General features: G+C 47.5%; 1 protein-coding gene across 1 annotated transcript in view; it reads right to left on the bottom strand.

Annotated features, from left to right (window-relative positions):
- The window catches only part of CLCN7 (chloride voltage-gated channel 7), a 24,661-nt gene extending 14,614 nt beyond the window's left edge, over positions 1 to 10,047 (bottom strand). The window contains exons 1-4 of the mRNA XM_054589363.1: positions 9,838 to 10,047; positions 2,060 to 2,131; positions 435 to 506; positions 226 to 291 (exon numbers count right to left, since the gene is read on the bottom strand). Of these exons, the coding sequence (XP_054445338.1) occupies positions 226 to 291; positions 435 to 506; positions 2,060 to 2,131; positions 9,838 to 9,990 (363 nt within the window). The 5' untranslated portion in view covers positions 9,991 to 10,047. The remainder of the gene's footprint in view (positions 1 to 225; positions 292 to 434; positions 507 to 2,059; positions 2,132 to 9,837) is intronic.
- Between the last annotated feature and the right edge of the window lie 4,887 nt (positions 10,048 to 14,934).

The following is a 14,934-nucleotide window of genomic DNA, read 5'->3' on the forward strand; positions in this document are numbered from 1 at the left end:
AAGACCAGCCTTCTTTGCTGTAACTGGGATATGACACAATACCCTTTTCTGTACCAGGTATTGGGTGTCTCTTGCTCTAGGACATAAACCGGAACCCAAAGCACAAGGACTGGGGACAAAAGGGAGAAAAAGGGGGACACATCACTACACCCAGGTGGGAGAACAGCGTCAGACCAGCTCTTGGGTCCCCAGGGCAGCATCCAGGCTTTCAGGCCCCAGACTCACCATGTGGTTGATGCGCCTCTCCTCCTCCAGGAACAGCTGGTTCTCACTGTTGTCGTAGTCCAAGCTCTGTAGACCAGGGTGGCAGAAACAACACAGTGACCGACCCTGATGTCCCAGGTTCACATGGGGCAGCTGGTAGGCGTGAGGCTTGAGAGGGGATGAAGTGCCTGGGGCTGCATAGGGCAGGGGCTCCCAGGGAGGAGGCCCACCTCATACTTGAGGGATAAGAGCTTCTCGTTGTGTGGGATCTCCTTGGGGAAAGGGTGAGGAGGGTCCATCTCCTGCAAAAAAAGAGGCAGAGCCATGCACTGACAATCCAGCATATTGACAAATGAAGCACAACTGAGGAGAGGATGGAGCACGTGTCCACTCATCTCACAAAGCCACTACTCCCCTGACCCCAAAGACAGACATGGATGCCATGACAAAGGAAAGTCACTACAAATGCGCATCCCTTGTGAACAGACACAAAGTTCTCAACAAGACGCCAGTGGGTTGGATCCCGCAACACACCAGGAATACAAGGGTGATTTACCACCTGAAAATCTACTGGAGAATATATTACTGGTCTTTGTGACCTCGGACTACGCAATAATTTCTTAGATACAACAAAAGCACAAAAGAAGAAAATAAACACACTAGAAGATAAACAGACTAGATGTCATCAAAATTAAAGGCTTTTTACCCTGGCTGGCATGGCTCAGTGGATTGAGTGCCAACCTATGAACTGAAAGGTTGCCAGTTCGGTTCCCTATCAGGGTGCATGCCTGGGTTGCCGTCCAGGTCCTCAATTGGGGGTATGTAAGAGGCAACCAGTCAATGTATCTCACACACTGATGTGTCTCTCCCACTCCCTAACAGTAAGTAAACCAATTCTTTAAAAAACAAATTAAAGGCTTTAGTGCTTCACAGGACACCATTAGAAAGTGAGAAGACACCCACAGAAAAGGAAAGTTTCTGCGAATCGTGTATCTGATGAGCAATTTGTGTCTGCACTATATAAAAATATATGAAAAACTCTTGCAGCTCAATGAGAAAAACAGAAACATCTCAATTAAAAATAAGCACAAATCTAAATAGACATTTTTCTAAAGAAGCCATACAAAGGGCCATTGGCACATGAAAGATGCTCAACATCATTGGCCATCAGGGAAATGAAAATCAGGACCAAGAGACACCTAAGGAGGAAGTCAAATGCAAGTCTGGGGGAAGGGCTTAGGAAATGTTCCCCCGGCAGCTGCTGGACACAGGGGCAGAAGAGGACCTCATCGCTGTCCAGGGACGCCCACCCTTGAGATGCCCGCCCTGCCCCCAGGGCCCTCGTTCAGCCTACCTGGCGTCCGCCTCCCACCCATGGCACCTGCCCCTCTGGCCTGCTTCCTGTACCTACACACTACATGCTCAATCAGCATTTTACACCTTTCATACACTTTCCCCATCTCTGTTCATCTGGCTTGGCCTCAAGGAACATAGCCCCTTGGAGAGGCATTCCCTGGTCAACTAGGGTCTGGGGACCCCACTGTCTGGTCCTCATTTTGTCTCTGAGTTCTGCACAGCCCATGTCTGCTCCCAGGTTCTGTATGGCCCTGCCAATGTCTGTTCCTGAGCTCTACATGGAACTGCCCATGTCTGTCCCTGAGCCATGCACACAACTGCCCACATCTGTCCCTGAGCTCTGTACAGAATGGCCCACATCTCTCCCAGGGCCCTGCACGGCTCTCCCTACATCCACCATCCTCTGGTTTGGCATTTACTATCTGCCCTCTGCTAGGCTGCATTTCTACAGAGCAGGCCTCGTCCTTGCTGCAGATAAACAGGAATGACTCCCACTCACTGGGTCCAAAAGCTCATCGTCCAGCTCCATGTTGCTCATCTGTCCAATCTGGAAAGATGTCGAATGAGGTAACTGGAAAAAAAAGAAATGACAGGGCGCTTAACCACAGGGCCAAGCTGCACTGAGCATCACCACCCCACTAGGATGGCCTGGTCTTATCTGGCCCTGCTTGGGGAGCACAGGCCCACATCTGCTGTGTGGGATGACAGCAGGGCCAGTGCTGGACCCGGCCGGCCGCCTTCACCTACAGCCTGTCACCCAGAAGTCCAGCCTTGGAATGGGAAACCCAGGCCTTCCCTACCCCAAAGGCCCTGCCCTCCCTTGCTCTAGGGCACTTCAAAGATTAGAAATCTGCCAGCCACCAGAACCCAGGGCTGCAGGCAACCATGCTGGTGTTCTCTTGCCCCCCCCCCAAAAAATTCAGGCACCCCAGGGTCCTTCCTCTGGGAACTTTTATGTCACCCCCTCACCGTGTCTCCCATCATGAAACCAACTGGTTCTGCCAAGGGGGGCCTGGCACAGGCCTCCAGGCCAGCTCCTCAGACACGCAGTCTGAGGTGCCTCCTCCCTCAGGGCAGGGGTGCCCTCAGCACCCAGAACCCTCCCACTCTGAGGTGGGGCCACACTCCGGGACCCAGGTGGCAGGTCAACCACAGAGACAGACAACTAGGAGCGTGACTTCTCTTATACCCACTGCTGGGTATAGGCAGAGGCCTGGACTAGGAAACAATACATGGGTATCAGTTACATTTTCATTTCAGAGAAGCAACAAATCATGTTTTAGCTTATGTCCCAAATATTGCCTGGAACATACTTGAACTCAAAAATGATTCATTGATTCTCTGCAATGCGAATGCAGCTGGGCGCCCTGTGTTTTATCTGGCAGCGCTACACGCAGCAGAAAAAGAAGCAGCCATGACGGGAACAAATTCTGCTGCACACTCAACAACGGACATCCAGCCATAGTGCAGTCACTCCGCGACAGAGTGTTTACAGTCAGAGGAAAACAACTTCAAGTGGCTACTTATGGAGGGGACAGGAAAAGTGAGGGGCATGTTGGGGCTGGGGCTCAAAGGATATTGACTGATTGAGGGGTGGTTGTCTGAATCCCCTGGAACTAATGCAAACAATTACAACAGACTGGGGGGCTTAAATAGAGTAAAAAAAAAATTCCCAGCTCTGGAGGCCCAAAGTCCAAAATCAAGGTGTTGGCAGGTAGCACTTCCTCTCAAGGGTCATGAGGAGGCTCCTTCCTGCCTCTTCTAGCTTCTGATGGGTGCGCAATCCCTGGCATTCTTCGGCTTCTGGCCGTATCCCTCTTTATGCTTCCATAGTCACAGAGCCTCCGCCCTGTGTGTGTCCCCAAACCTCCCTCTTCTTATGAGGACACCTGTCACTGGTGTCAGACTACGCCAGTCTGACCTCATCTTAACTTGATCACGTTTACAAAGATCCTATTTCCATGTGAGGTCCCATGCACAGGTTCCAAGGGTAAGGAGTGGACAGGTGTTTTGGGTGGTAATATGTGAGATGTGTGTTCACTTGACAATCATGCCCCACTTGCACGGCTGTGCACTTCTATGTACATATGGTAGATGTCAGTAGAACATGTGCTTAATGAGAGAACGTAGTTGTTCTCTCTTCTAAAAACAACTGACAATGCCCCCAAACTGCTGAGTCTGATGAAAAAGGAAGGTGGACGGGGCCACCCCACTGGCTGCTGTGTGGGCCCAGGAAGGGATTCCAGTTGAGTGAACTCCAACCAGGAAATGGCCTGACACTGGCTGCAGTTCCCATCTCCCAGACAGGACATGTGATCTGGCAGCATGCATGGACTGTAAGCACAAACACAGCAACAACAAACACACTTCCTTGGGGACGGGCCCACACATGCAGACCAGCCTAGCAAATGGGGCACAGAGATGGACAAACTCAGCTAAGCAATGCCCAGGCAGCAATGAGAGTCAGACTGTGAAAAGAAAATGGGAACACCAATACTGCCATCCAACCTGACAGATGAAGCCCGCAGAAAAGGCATTCTGGCCACTTTTATCTTATTTGTCACTGATCATAAAAGCAGCTCAATCACGTCAGGCAGTCATTCCCACCCCAAGAATGTGGCCAAGTCTGATCCCACAAAGCATTTCTTTTGACATCTAAACAGTTTCTGGGGCCAGGCTGTGATGTCACACATGGCCAAGAGAGAGGAGGGACAGGACTCACTCGTTCAGGTGACTAGAGTTCCTCGGCACCTGGCCTTGAAAAAACCAGATGAGCACAAAACTTGGAAGCTGGGGTCCCTTGCTCCCAAGATATCCCTCCCAGTTTTTACCCACCACACATGGGTAGGGGACCACCTATTCCACATCTCTGCCCCTCCTACCCGTCTGAATGAATGTACCTTCTTTAATTCCTTGGTTGTTCAACTTCCATACAGCTTGATTTTTTGACGATTCTAGGTGATAGTTGTTTTGTAGTTTAATTGTAATTTTTGCTGTGGTTGTGTGAGGAGGCGAACTATGTTTACCTCGCCTCCATCTTGACCAGAAGTCCCTTCTCTTTTCTTAAACACATGTTAAATACTTGTTCTTCAAACTACTGATATGCACAATAGCCTGGGTGAAATCTTCCAGGGAAGGATGCTGAGTGAAAGTAGCAATCCCCCAAAATGTACATACTGTGCAGTCCTACTGACCTGACATTCTCAAAATGTCAGGCCTGGAGAGATGAGAACAGATTAGTGGTGGCAGGGGTGTGTAACTGTAAGAGTGAAACAAGGGGATCTTCACAGTAATGGTTACGCTCTGTACGCTGACTGCAGTGGTGTTCACACAGATCTACACACGAGACGTAACAGCAGAAACTCACATACACCGTGCTGACGTCAATGCCTGGTTTCTGCTCTGCACTGTTGTTACATAAGATGGAACCACTGGAAGAAACTGGGGGAAGGTACGCAAGCCCTTCCTGTACTGTCTTTCAACTTCCTGTAAATCCATAATTATTAAAAAATTTAAAACATTTATACACAAATGGAACATCAAACCAAAAAATTTCTGTGCATCAAAGGAAACAATATACAAAGTAAAAAGGCAACCTACAAACTGGGGGAAAATATTTATAAATAATAGGTTTGATAGAGTTAATATCCAGAATATATAAAGAACTTGTACAACTCAGTAACAAAAAAACTAACCTGATTAAAAAATGGACAAAGGACTTGAATAAACATTTCTCCAAGGAAGACATACAAATGGCCAATAAGCACATGAAAATGTGCTCAATATCACTAATCACCAGGTAAGAGCAAGTCAAAACTACAATGATACCATTTCAGACCTCTGAGGATGGCCAGAATAAAGAAAACAAAGAATAACAAGTGTTGGTGAATAATGTGGAGTGAGGTCATAACCTGGCGTGTGGGTATGAACGCAAAATGGTGCAGGTGCTGTGGAAAACAGTATGGAAGTTCCTCAAAAAGTTAAAAATAGAACTATCATATGATCCAGGAATTCCACCCCTCTGCATATACCCAAAAGAACTGAAAGTGTCTCAAAGAGATATCTGTACACTCATACTCACAGTAACATTATTCATAATAGCTAAAATGTAGAATTAGCCCAAATGTCCACTGACAATGAATGGATAAACCAAATATGGTATATACATAAAATGGAATATCATTCAGCCATAAAAAGAATGGAAATTCTGCATTATGTTACAACATGGGTGAACTTCGATGACTTTATAGTAAGAGAAAATAGTGAGCCATAGAAAAACAAATACTGTATGATTTCCATTTATATGCAGTCCCTAGAATAGTCAAATTTATAGGGACAAAAAAAAGAACAGTAGTTGCCAGGGGCTGAGGGAAGTTAAGCTGGTGTTTAATGGGCACGGTTTCAGTTTTGCAAGATGAAAAGAGCTCTAGGGATGGACGGTGATCATGGCTGCACAACAATGTGAATGTACTTACCACCACTGAACGGTGTACTTAAAAATGGTTAGGGTGGTAAATTTTGTTACATGTTTTTACCACAATTAAACCAAATTTTAAAAATATGTTAAAAATCATTTGCTGTCCCACTCTGCCACTCTGCGTTCTAACATCCTCCGCTATCCATACTTAGCACTGAAGACACAAGGCTGCCACAGCAAGGGGCTCATGGTCAAAGAAAACAAGTTTCCCATAAACAAGTAAGTGTGAATTACGAGACTTGAGCTAATGAGTGGGTGATTAGGAGGCACTGAGGTTGAGACCTAAAGGAAGAAAAGGAGCAAGCTGTACGGTGGAGTGGGGGCAGAGTGGGAACAGCCCCACTGCTGCCCCCTCAGAACACTGTGGCTTCTGCAGAGGGGGTGGGGGGGTGTTTCCCAAGACCCTCTGGTTAGGCCTGGGGTCACTCTTGTCCCTCAGTTCTCTGCTCTGTCAGGCCATGTGTCCTCGCCTGCCTCCCCAGATTGTGAATGTACTGAGGGCAGTGGCTCTGCCCCACCCACACTGGACCCTGACGGGAGCCCTTGGGGAGAGAGCAGGGTGAACGGCCTGGACCCTGCCAAGTTGTGCTGGGGGTGTATGGATGGAGAGGAAGGCAGACAGGACAAGAGCTTTGGAACCGCCCAGAAAAAGGGAGGAGCTCACTTATGATGAGCACAGCTCAAGTGGCAAATGATGACAAATGATGGACCTTCAGCTTCCCTGCCAGGCCCTTCCCTCCCTGGCATGCTCAGATGTAATCTGTGGCACTGGGTCACCAGGGCAAAGTACAGTCCCTTGAGTTAATCCCCAGTTACCAGAGAAGATCCTCAGAATGATTCTCAACACGCAGTGGGAAGTCTCAGGCAGAGCTTCCCAAAGCAAAGATCCCTGGAAATGTCCTGCATTCACAATCACTGTAAATACCCAGCCCCCGCCCCAGAGCATCTGTTTCTGGCTCAGATTTCCCTCTATAAGTTCTTAAAACAGTCCACTTCCTATTGCCAATACACATGACCATGACTTGCTGGCTGACCTCACCCCCTCTGTGCCACAGCAGCAGACAGGCAATAACTCACTGGATAACCAACAAACCACAAAATGGGGACAGCAACCTACAGGTAGCTCTGAACAGACTGGTCTTGGATGGTCAAAGGCTGAACTCAGGCTGGTCCCCAGCCCACCTTGTCCAGGGTTATGCCTGCTCCTCACTGGGCACTTAGCAGCCTCACTGCTAAGCCTCACTCTGCCCAAAGCTACTTCAGGGGAATGGCAAGCTATGCCCACGCTGAGGTGGCCACACCACCATGGTCCAACTCTGGAAATCCTGCAATAAACCTTCAAGGGCTAGGAGGCGACAAGGACAAACTCTCGTGTCCACTTCACCAGAACATTCCCATAAGAAAATTGTTGGCCTAGGTCTTCATTTTAGTTCAAGTGGCTGTGGATTGAGGGCAGCTTACAAGCTGCCTTCTGCTGCAGCACTAGGTAGGGTGCACAAGTCTAACCATGAACTCAGCCCACTGGTCCAGAGCTGGCCCTTCCTGTAAGAAAGCCAGCAATGAGGAGTTTGTCAGGTGCCAGTGGCGTTGCACCATAAACAGCAATCCAAAGACAATCACTTTTGTGTAGCTGCTTTTAATGCTACTGAGAGTGACTAATGTTTACTGTTTTGTGACAGGCAGTGTGCTCGATGCTGCACATCTATTAACTTCTTTGCAGATGAGGTACCTGGGCACCTGGTCCAGAGCAGTGCTCCTCACACAAATGCTTCTAGTCCCCTCTTTGCACCAGTCCACATGGCAGGTGAAAGATCCTTTAAGATGGGAATTTCCAGCTTCCTGCAGGGTTCTCCTGAAGATAAAGCAGCTGTCCCCTGAAAGTCTGACCTGGCCTCTCACTCCAGCCTCCACTTCCCCACTCCAATTTACTTTCCAAACTCTTGCAGGGTCTTAAACACACATTCTCTTATTTTTTCCCATCTACCTATCTGCTTGAGGATCTTGCATTCTTCAACAGTGGACCCAAATGTGACCTCTCCTGCCCTTGGCGACTCTTACACAGATCTCACAGAGCAATGGTCTCTTTCTCCATGAGTCTGGTGCTAGTAGGAAGCTGCTTCACACATCTGTGTGTCCCAGGCAAACTGCATGCAGGCAGCACAAAGTGAGTGCACTATAAATTATTGAAAAAATTGTTTAAGAACAGTTAATCAGTTGTTATTAAATGCAAACAAATATAAAAGCTTACAAAGACTTAATGGAATGATTTTTAAGGGAGATCAAAAGTCTCCTTCAATAAAAGCCAGCTCACGTATCTAGTTACAAAGAGAGGTGGGAAACCCCAACACATTTCATTCAGTCCTGAGATAAACCCAAATTTAACCTCAAGGTTTCCAATTTCTTTACTCTTCAAGCCGGTTTGTGTAGACAGCAGATAACTTTCTTTTGAAAGAGGAAATAGGAACAGAAACGTTCCAAGAAAATAACAATTTTCCCACATCCTCACCAGCCCAAATCTGCTACTTTAGACTTGACATAGAAAGCATTTTAGCAGATTTCTCTCAAATAGAGGTGAGCAGCACCCTACCAGCAAAAGGCAGACTCTGACCTTCACTGTCCAGTGAACTTCCAAGGGACTGGGGAAAATCTAACAAGTTTTAGTTAAACAGCCTGATGTCCCTCCTAATCCTTAAAACACTGAAATTATTTAAGGACCGATCTAGAAAAAGAATACAAAAGTAAAAAATAATCGCAAAACAAAATAAACCTAATCAACAAAAAGTTCTTTAACTCAAAATTAACACAACACATGGATATACATTTAAAGACACAAACTGCCTCACTGACATGCTGAGCACATTTCAACCACCCTGACTTGCTTAGTGTGTCTGACTGCAATGAACTGTTAAGAGAAACTGAGTTCAAGTACTTGTCATTTCTAAGGTCGTCCTGAAGTCTACTGATCCCTGTACAGAAGGGTGGCAGAGCTCCTCAGTTAATCTCACTGCAAGAGAAAACTCTGCAACTCAAGCTGTTAAAAATCTCCTGGGAATTGTTAAAACAGTTGCTCATGTTTTTATCACAATTTTGAGGAAAGAAAAAAAAAAAAAAAGAAAAAGATCACCTGAGCAAAATTCCATCTGCCTTCCCTTTAAAGTCATTTTGGAGTAAATTGTCAGGAAATAAATTAGCTTCGTGCTGTCAAGGACAAGACCGCAGACGTGCTAGGTCTGCTCATCCCGCCCGTAAAACACCCGAGTGTAATGGCTAATTCCACCTGCTACTAGATAGATCTCTGCTGAGCACCTGACTCGGAACTTCTTCCCAAGACTCCAGAATCAAGGCCTAGGTTCCGATGCGAGCTCTGCCATTTGCAGAGGGAGACCCTGGGCACGTTCCCGGACCCGACCGCGGCTCAACTTCCTCGTCTTTACAATGGGGATGAACCACTCAAGTACATAGTCACCGAGCCCCGCGAGGCTCAGCTGGGACCGCGTACTGCGCAGTCTACCCCAGCACCGTCCCAGCCAAGTGCCACCGCCCGAGGACTCGGCGTGTCAGAGCCCCACACGCCCGACTCGCAGCGGGCCACAGCCACGCTCTTCCGTGCGCACGCCGCCACGGCGAGACCGGCTCCTGCGAGAAAGGAGGCTGTGAGGCGCGGACCCAGCGTTGGCGCAGGTTACCAGGCCGCCTTTTCCCGCCCCGCCGCCCGGCTCTGCGCGGGGCTCGGAAGTGTTGGAAGTCTCTATATGTCAGAAGGCCAGGCGCGAGGCCTCAGTCTACAATAAGCTTCTCACCCGGCGGGCAGCCGCAGGCCCGGCCCCGTTCAGCAGTGGTGTGTCCTCCCCGGCTGGCGCCCCGGGCCGTGCCGTCCTCCGCAACAGCGGCGCCGCCTCATCGTCATCTATATCGCGGCCGGACCAAGACACTTTCTTGGAGACGTTGGCCATAGCCCGCCGCAGACCGGTGTTTTTTCTCGTGACCCGCGCTGAAGCCACGTGACCTAGGACCGCGACCGGAGGACCTTAGTATCCGCCACGTGACCACGAATGGCAGCTGCAGGGGTGCCAGGCGCGCAGGGCTTTCTGGGAGTTGTGGTCCAGACGCCCAGAGCAATGTCGGGGGCAGGATCAGGCCCTGAAGCCAATGAGGTCTGGCGGAGGGGCTCGCCGGTCTGTGGGAGCAGAAGCTCCCTGGAGGAACCTAAGTCTGCCAGCGTAGGCCTAGTCCATCAGATCTAATCAGACATAGCTAATGGGAGAAGAACCAGAAGTCCACACCAATAGGAAGGGACAGAAGGGAGAGGTGGGAGATGAGGGCTCTCTCTTTGAAATACCAGGGGGGAACCCATTCAAAAAAACCCCAGAATTATCCTCTGAAGGGGAGGCCCTCACAGAGTACAGGCTTCCCTGCTAGGTAAGTGTTCTAGAAACCCACCTTTATCAGTGTACCCAGCTGGCATTGCTGTGAGAGGTTGTGTTCAGCTTCAGTGAATTTTTTGAAGAGTCTCAGGGTGTTTGCCTATTTCACGATGGGTGATTTATGAGCACACCTGCCCTTGGAAAGCTGAGCATTTAGCAGTTTTTGACAAAAAAAGGGCATGACCCCTGTGCCCCGCCCTCCCTGTTCACCCATAGGGCCTGAGCGACTTTTTTTGTTTGTTTCCCTGATGGAAAAAATCCTCAAAGGGCAATGTTTTGCCATTGTGGAAGAGGTGAAACAAAAAAAGGCAGAAGCACTAAAACACATCAAAATCGACAAGTTCAAAACTGTTTTGAGCAGTGGGGAAAAAAAAAGTCTCGATTGATATATTGCGTCAAATGGAGACTACTTTGAAGGCTTTGATGGTGACTGAAGTTTAAACATGTTCTTACAAATACTTATATGTTTATTCTTATAAATATACAATTTTTAATAAATAAATTCTGTTTTTTGGGGTCCCCCCCTTGTAGAATGCTGTCAACTAATAAATGTGGAAGAAAGGATAAAATTAGAAACATTACCATTTAGCCACCACTGTAGCAATGACTGATTCTGGCCAGAATCATTAATGCAAGCTGAAGCTGTTGGTTTAAAGTTTTCTGGGAAAAAAAGTGTATGTAGTGTCATAGTATCTTCCTTTATAGTGAGGAAGGGAAAAGAAATCTGCTGTAAGAAACCTGCTGTAAGAAATCTGGAAGACTCCATCTGAACCAAGGACAAGGTTAGCATCATCACAATAAACTGGCATCATCACAGGCCTCCACATGCACTGCACTGGGCAGGACACAACTTTGCCCCTGCAGCCTGGCTGTAGAAAATGCTTCCCTGAGACCCATCACAGAGAAGAAATCAGGTAAACCCAAACTGAGGGAACTACTAACTACTAGGCAGCTGTATTCTGTAGTGCTAGTGTCATGAAAGACAAAGAAAGGCCAAGGAACTGCCCTCCCTTGATGAAAGAGTAAACAAAGTTTCCTTTGTGGCTTTGGCATTATTGGGACATTGGCAAAGACTGGCTATGCATGTACATTAGGTAGTAGTATTATAGCATTGTTCAGTCCCCTAGTGTGATCATTGTCTTGGGGTCATGTCAGAAAAGGTCCTTGTTCTCAGGAGATACTGAAATATGTAGGAGAATGTGTTGTGATGTAATGTCTGCAAATTAACCTCAAATGATTCACAACATAATCAATCACAACGTGCAGCTACCCACAGAGAGAGAAAATGTGATAAAATGTTAACACTCAATGAATCCAGGATAAATATATATAATGTGGAATGTCTCACAACTTTTTTTTAGGTTTGAAAATACTCAAAATAATATTTTTAAAGCTCTTTAGAGGCTCTGAGGCTGAGAAAATAAGGGAGCCCCTCCCACCACGTATTTCAAAATAAAATCAAAACTAAAACCAAAATAAGAGGAAGGAGGTCCAACTGGGTTATAAATTTCCACAACGATTATTGGGCAATACTTTTTAGGAAATACTGAAAACAACATTCTTTCAAAAAAGTTGTTCTCTCCTTAGTGTGACCTGGCTCTGCTTTTTCTAGTGATGGTGACAGGAGTGTGATGACCCCAATTTGTGGACAAGGGCATGGAGGCTAGGAGGGGAAGCTGGCTTGCACAAGGCCCTGACGAGCAGGTTGGACCTGTTTGGTTTGCCTAGATTGAGTGATGACTGTGATTTGCATGAAGACATCCCAGCAGGCAGAAGAGCTGAGCAGAGCCCCGGAGGCGTGAGAACAGTCCCGGGGATGATGGGGTTCTGCAGGGAAGTCAGACCATCTCTGTGACTGAGCAATGCAGGGCGATCCCAAAGGTCATTCCTGTTAGATGAGTATTCTGAACTTGTCCTTTTGCTAGCCAAGGGGCCCTTTCAGAGGACAAATGGGCAGTGTGGAAAAATGGGGGAAGGGGGAAGCCAGCATGGGCACCTTGTCAGGACCCAGCTTCCATAGCAGGAGGACAGTTTTGGGTCCTTTTGTCCTCTTTACCCAGAAAACCAACAGACTCGGGTCAAAGGTGAGATTTTATGGAATTAGAGGTAGATATGGTTCATGCTTCAAAGTGCACGTGGACTTTGTTGCTGACCCCATGGGCATAGTGGGTTATGTGAGAGCATCAGACCCTCTTCTCCAAAACCTGGATGATCTTTCCTTGTCCTCCGGAGCAGAGCTCAGACACCTCAGCTGGACAGGCCAACCATTACCAAAATCTCGGCCACCTGAGCTTCCCCTAAGCTGTCTCAACCCCCTCTCCAAGCCCTTGTCACCTTGCCACAGCCAGTTTGCTCTGCGTTCCTGGATGGCTCCTTACCTACAAAGCATCCCCAAATCCACAGCCCACAGTGAAGGCCCCATCCACCAAATTCCCATGGCTTTAGGGTCTTCAAACATGCAGCTGAATGCTGCTGTGAAGGGTGACACATCCTATGTCCCCCCACAGCATTACAAGTACTTGAAAGCAGGGTAGGGGTGGAATATAATGCCCTGTATGTTTTTTTTAATGTTGGGGACCTTGCTATCCCTCAAGAAATAGTAATCAAATTACCAGTCTTTCCAAAAGAAAGATGTCATCCCTCACCCCTGAACACCAGATTGGGATGGAGCAAGAGCTCCAGAAAAGGCCAGAGAAGATGGATGCATCTTAGGACAATGCAAGGGGAAGCAGAAGCCAGTGATCCAGGGAGCCTTCACATGACCACCCAGGGGGTTTCCAGTTCTAGAATGCCTCTTCTGACCTTGACTCATGAAAGGTGGCATTGGAGGGGGGCAGGAATTGGGGGGTTGGGGTGCACTGGGCTGAGTTTTTCAGCTGAAGTCCTGGAATTGTTGGGGCCACAGAGAGCTCTGCAGAGATAGGAACCTTGCTAAGGGACCCAAGGGACTAATTTAGGGCACCTCTCCCAGGAAGGGGAGGTGTGTTGAGGAACTGAAAATATTATAGGGTTAAGTTACATCACAATGAAACTTAAAGTAAACCATGCCTGTTCTAATTGTTGATGTGTTTTTTCCCATGAAAATCAGAATTCCAAAAAAAAAAGTTGTCTAATCTTTAAAAAAGAGTTGTCCAAAAGATAGATAATTATCAAGTGTTGGCAAGAAGAGTGTGGAGAAATGGGAACCTTCATATATTGCTGGTGGGAAGGTAAAATGATATGTCACTTTGGAAACAAGTTTGGTGGTTTCTTTGAAAGTTTAGACATGGATTTACCATACGATCCAGCAATTCTACTCCTAGGTATCCACTCAAGATAAAAACAAACATATGTGTACACAAAGACTCATATGAGAATGTGTATAGCAGCAGCTTTATTCACAATAGCCCAAAATTGGAAACAATCCAAATATCCGTCAACTGCTGAATGGATGAACAAAATGTGGCCCATTACAATAGAATGCTGTCCAGCCCTATGAAGAAGCCAAGCACTGACACACTACAACATGAATGAACCTGGAGAGCATTTGCTGAGAGAAGGAAGCCAGACTCAAAAGGGCAATTTCTGTGTGATTCTATTTATATGAAATGTCCAGCACAGGCAAATCCACAGAAACAGAAAGCAGATCAGTGGTTACGAAAGCTGGGGGAAAGGGCTAGGGTGGAGACAGAAGTGACCACTAATCGGCATGATTTTTGTTGGGGGAGGCAGTGGAAATAGTCTAAAACTCGATTGTGGTGATGATTGCACAATTTGGTACATTTACTAAAAATCTTTGAACTGTATACTTAAAATGGGTAAATTTTATAGTGTGTAAATTATAGCCTAAAACAGGTGCTTTAAAAGCATGGCCATCCATTGCTAATGTTTATTTCTGAATAGACTGTGGTCTTTGCAGGTCCCCTTTCCTGGAGGCATACACAGCCTCAACAACAATCCCAGGACCTTGAGGGAACGCCCAGGGCTCCTGGTGAATAGGGGGCTGTAGCACCGGGGGCCAGAAAATGGATTCTCTGGCCCTTTTCATGAGACGTTGGAACAAGGATCACCCAAAGGGAAACTTCTATAGCCACCTTGAGAGAGTACGATGACAGTTCATATGCTGCCTATGCAGTTTCAAGGAAAATGGGAGCTCTCCATGAAGTAGCCTATAAGGGCAGCAAACCCTCACCCATAGCAGAAGCCCTGTAGGGGTCCAGCACTCCCATCTTGCCTGGTTGGGCCTTGTTAACATCATGTCGTGCTGCAGAGAAGGCAACTGTAAGGATGCCACCACAAGGAAAAGAATGCAGTTCTCAGGCATCCTGATATGTCTCTTCCCATCACTCTCTCTCCCCCTCCATGTTTCTTTGCCCCCCCCCCGCACCCCATGGAATGCCCTCATTCTACATTAGATGCCGGTGTGCCTGCCCTTCCATTTCCAGTCCGGGTGGGGTCCCTCTACGGAGCGTACTGGGGTCGGGGATGGTTGAA

This window comes from Pteronotus mesoamericanus, unplaced genomic scaffold, assembly GCF_021234165.1.
Source record: "Pteronotus mesoamericanus isolate MK-2021 breed Mesoamerican mustached bat unplaced genomic scaffold, CSHL_Meso_final scaffold_167, whole genome shotgun sequence".
NCBI lineage: Eukaryota > Metazoa > Chordata > Mammalia > Chiroptera > Mormoopidae > Pteronotus > Pteronotus mesoamericanus.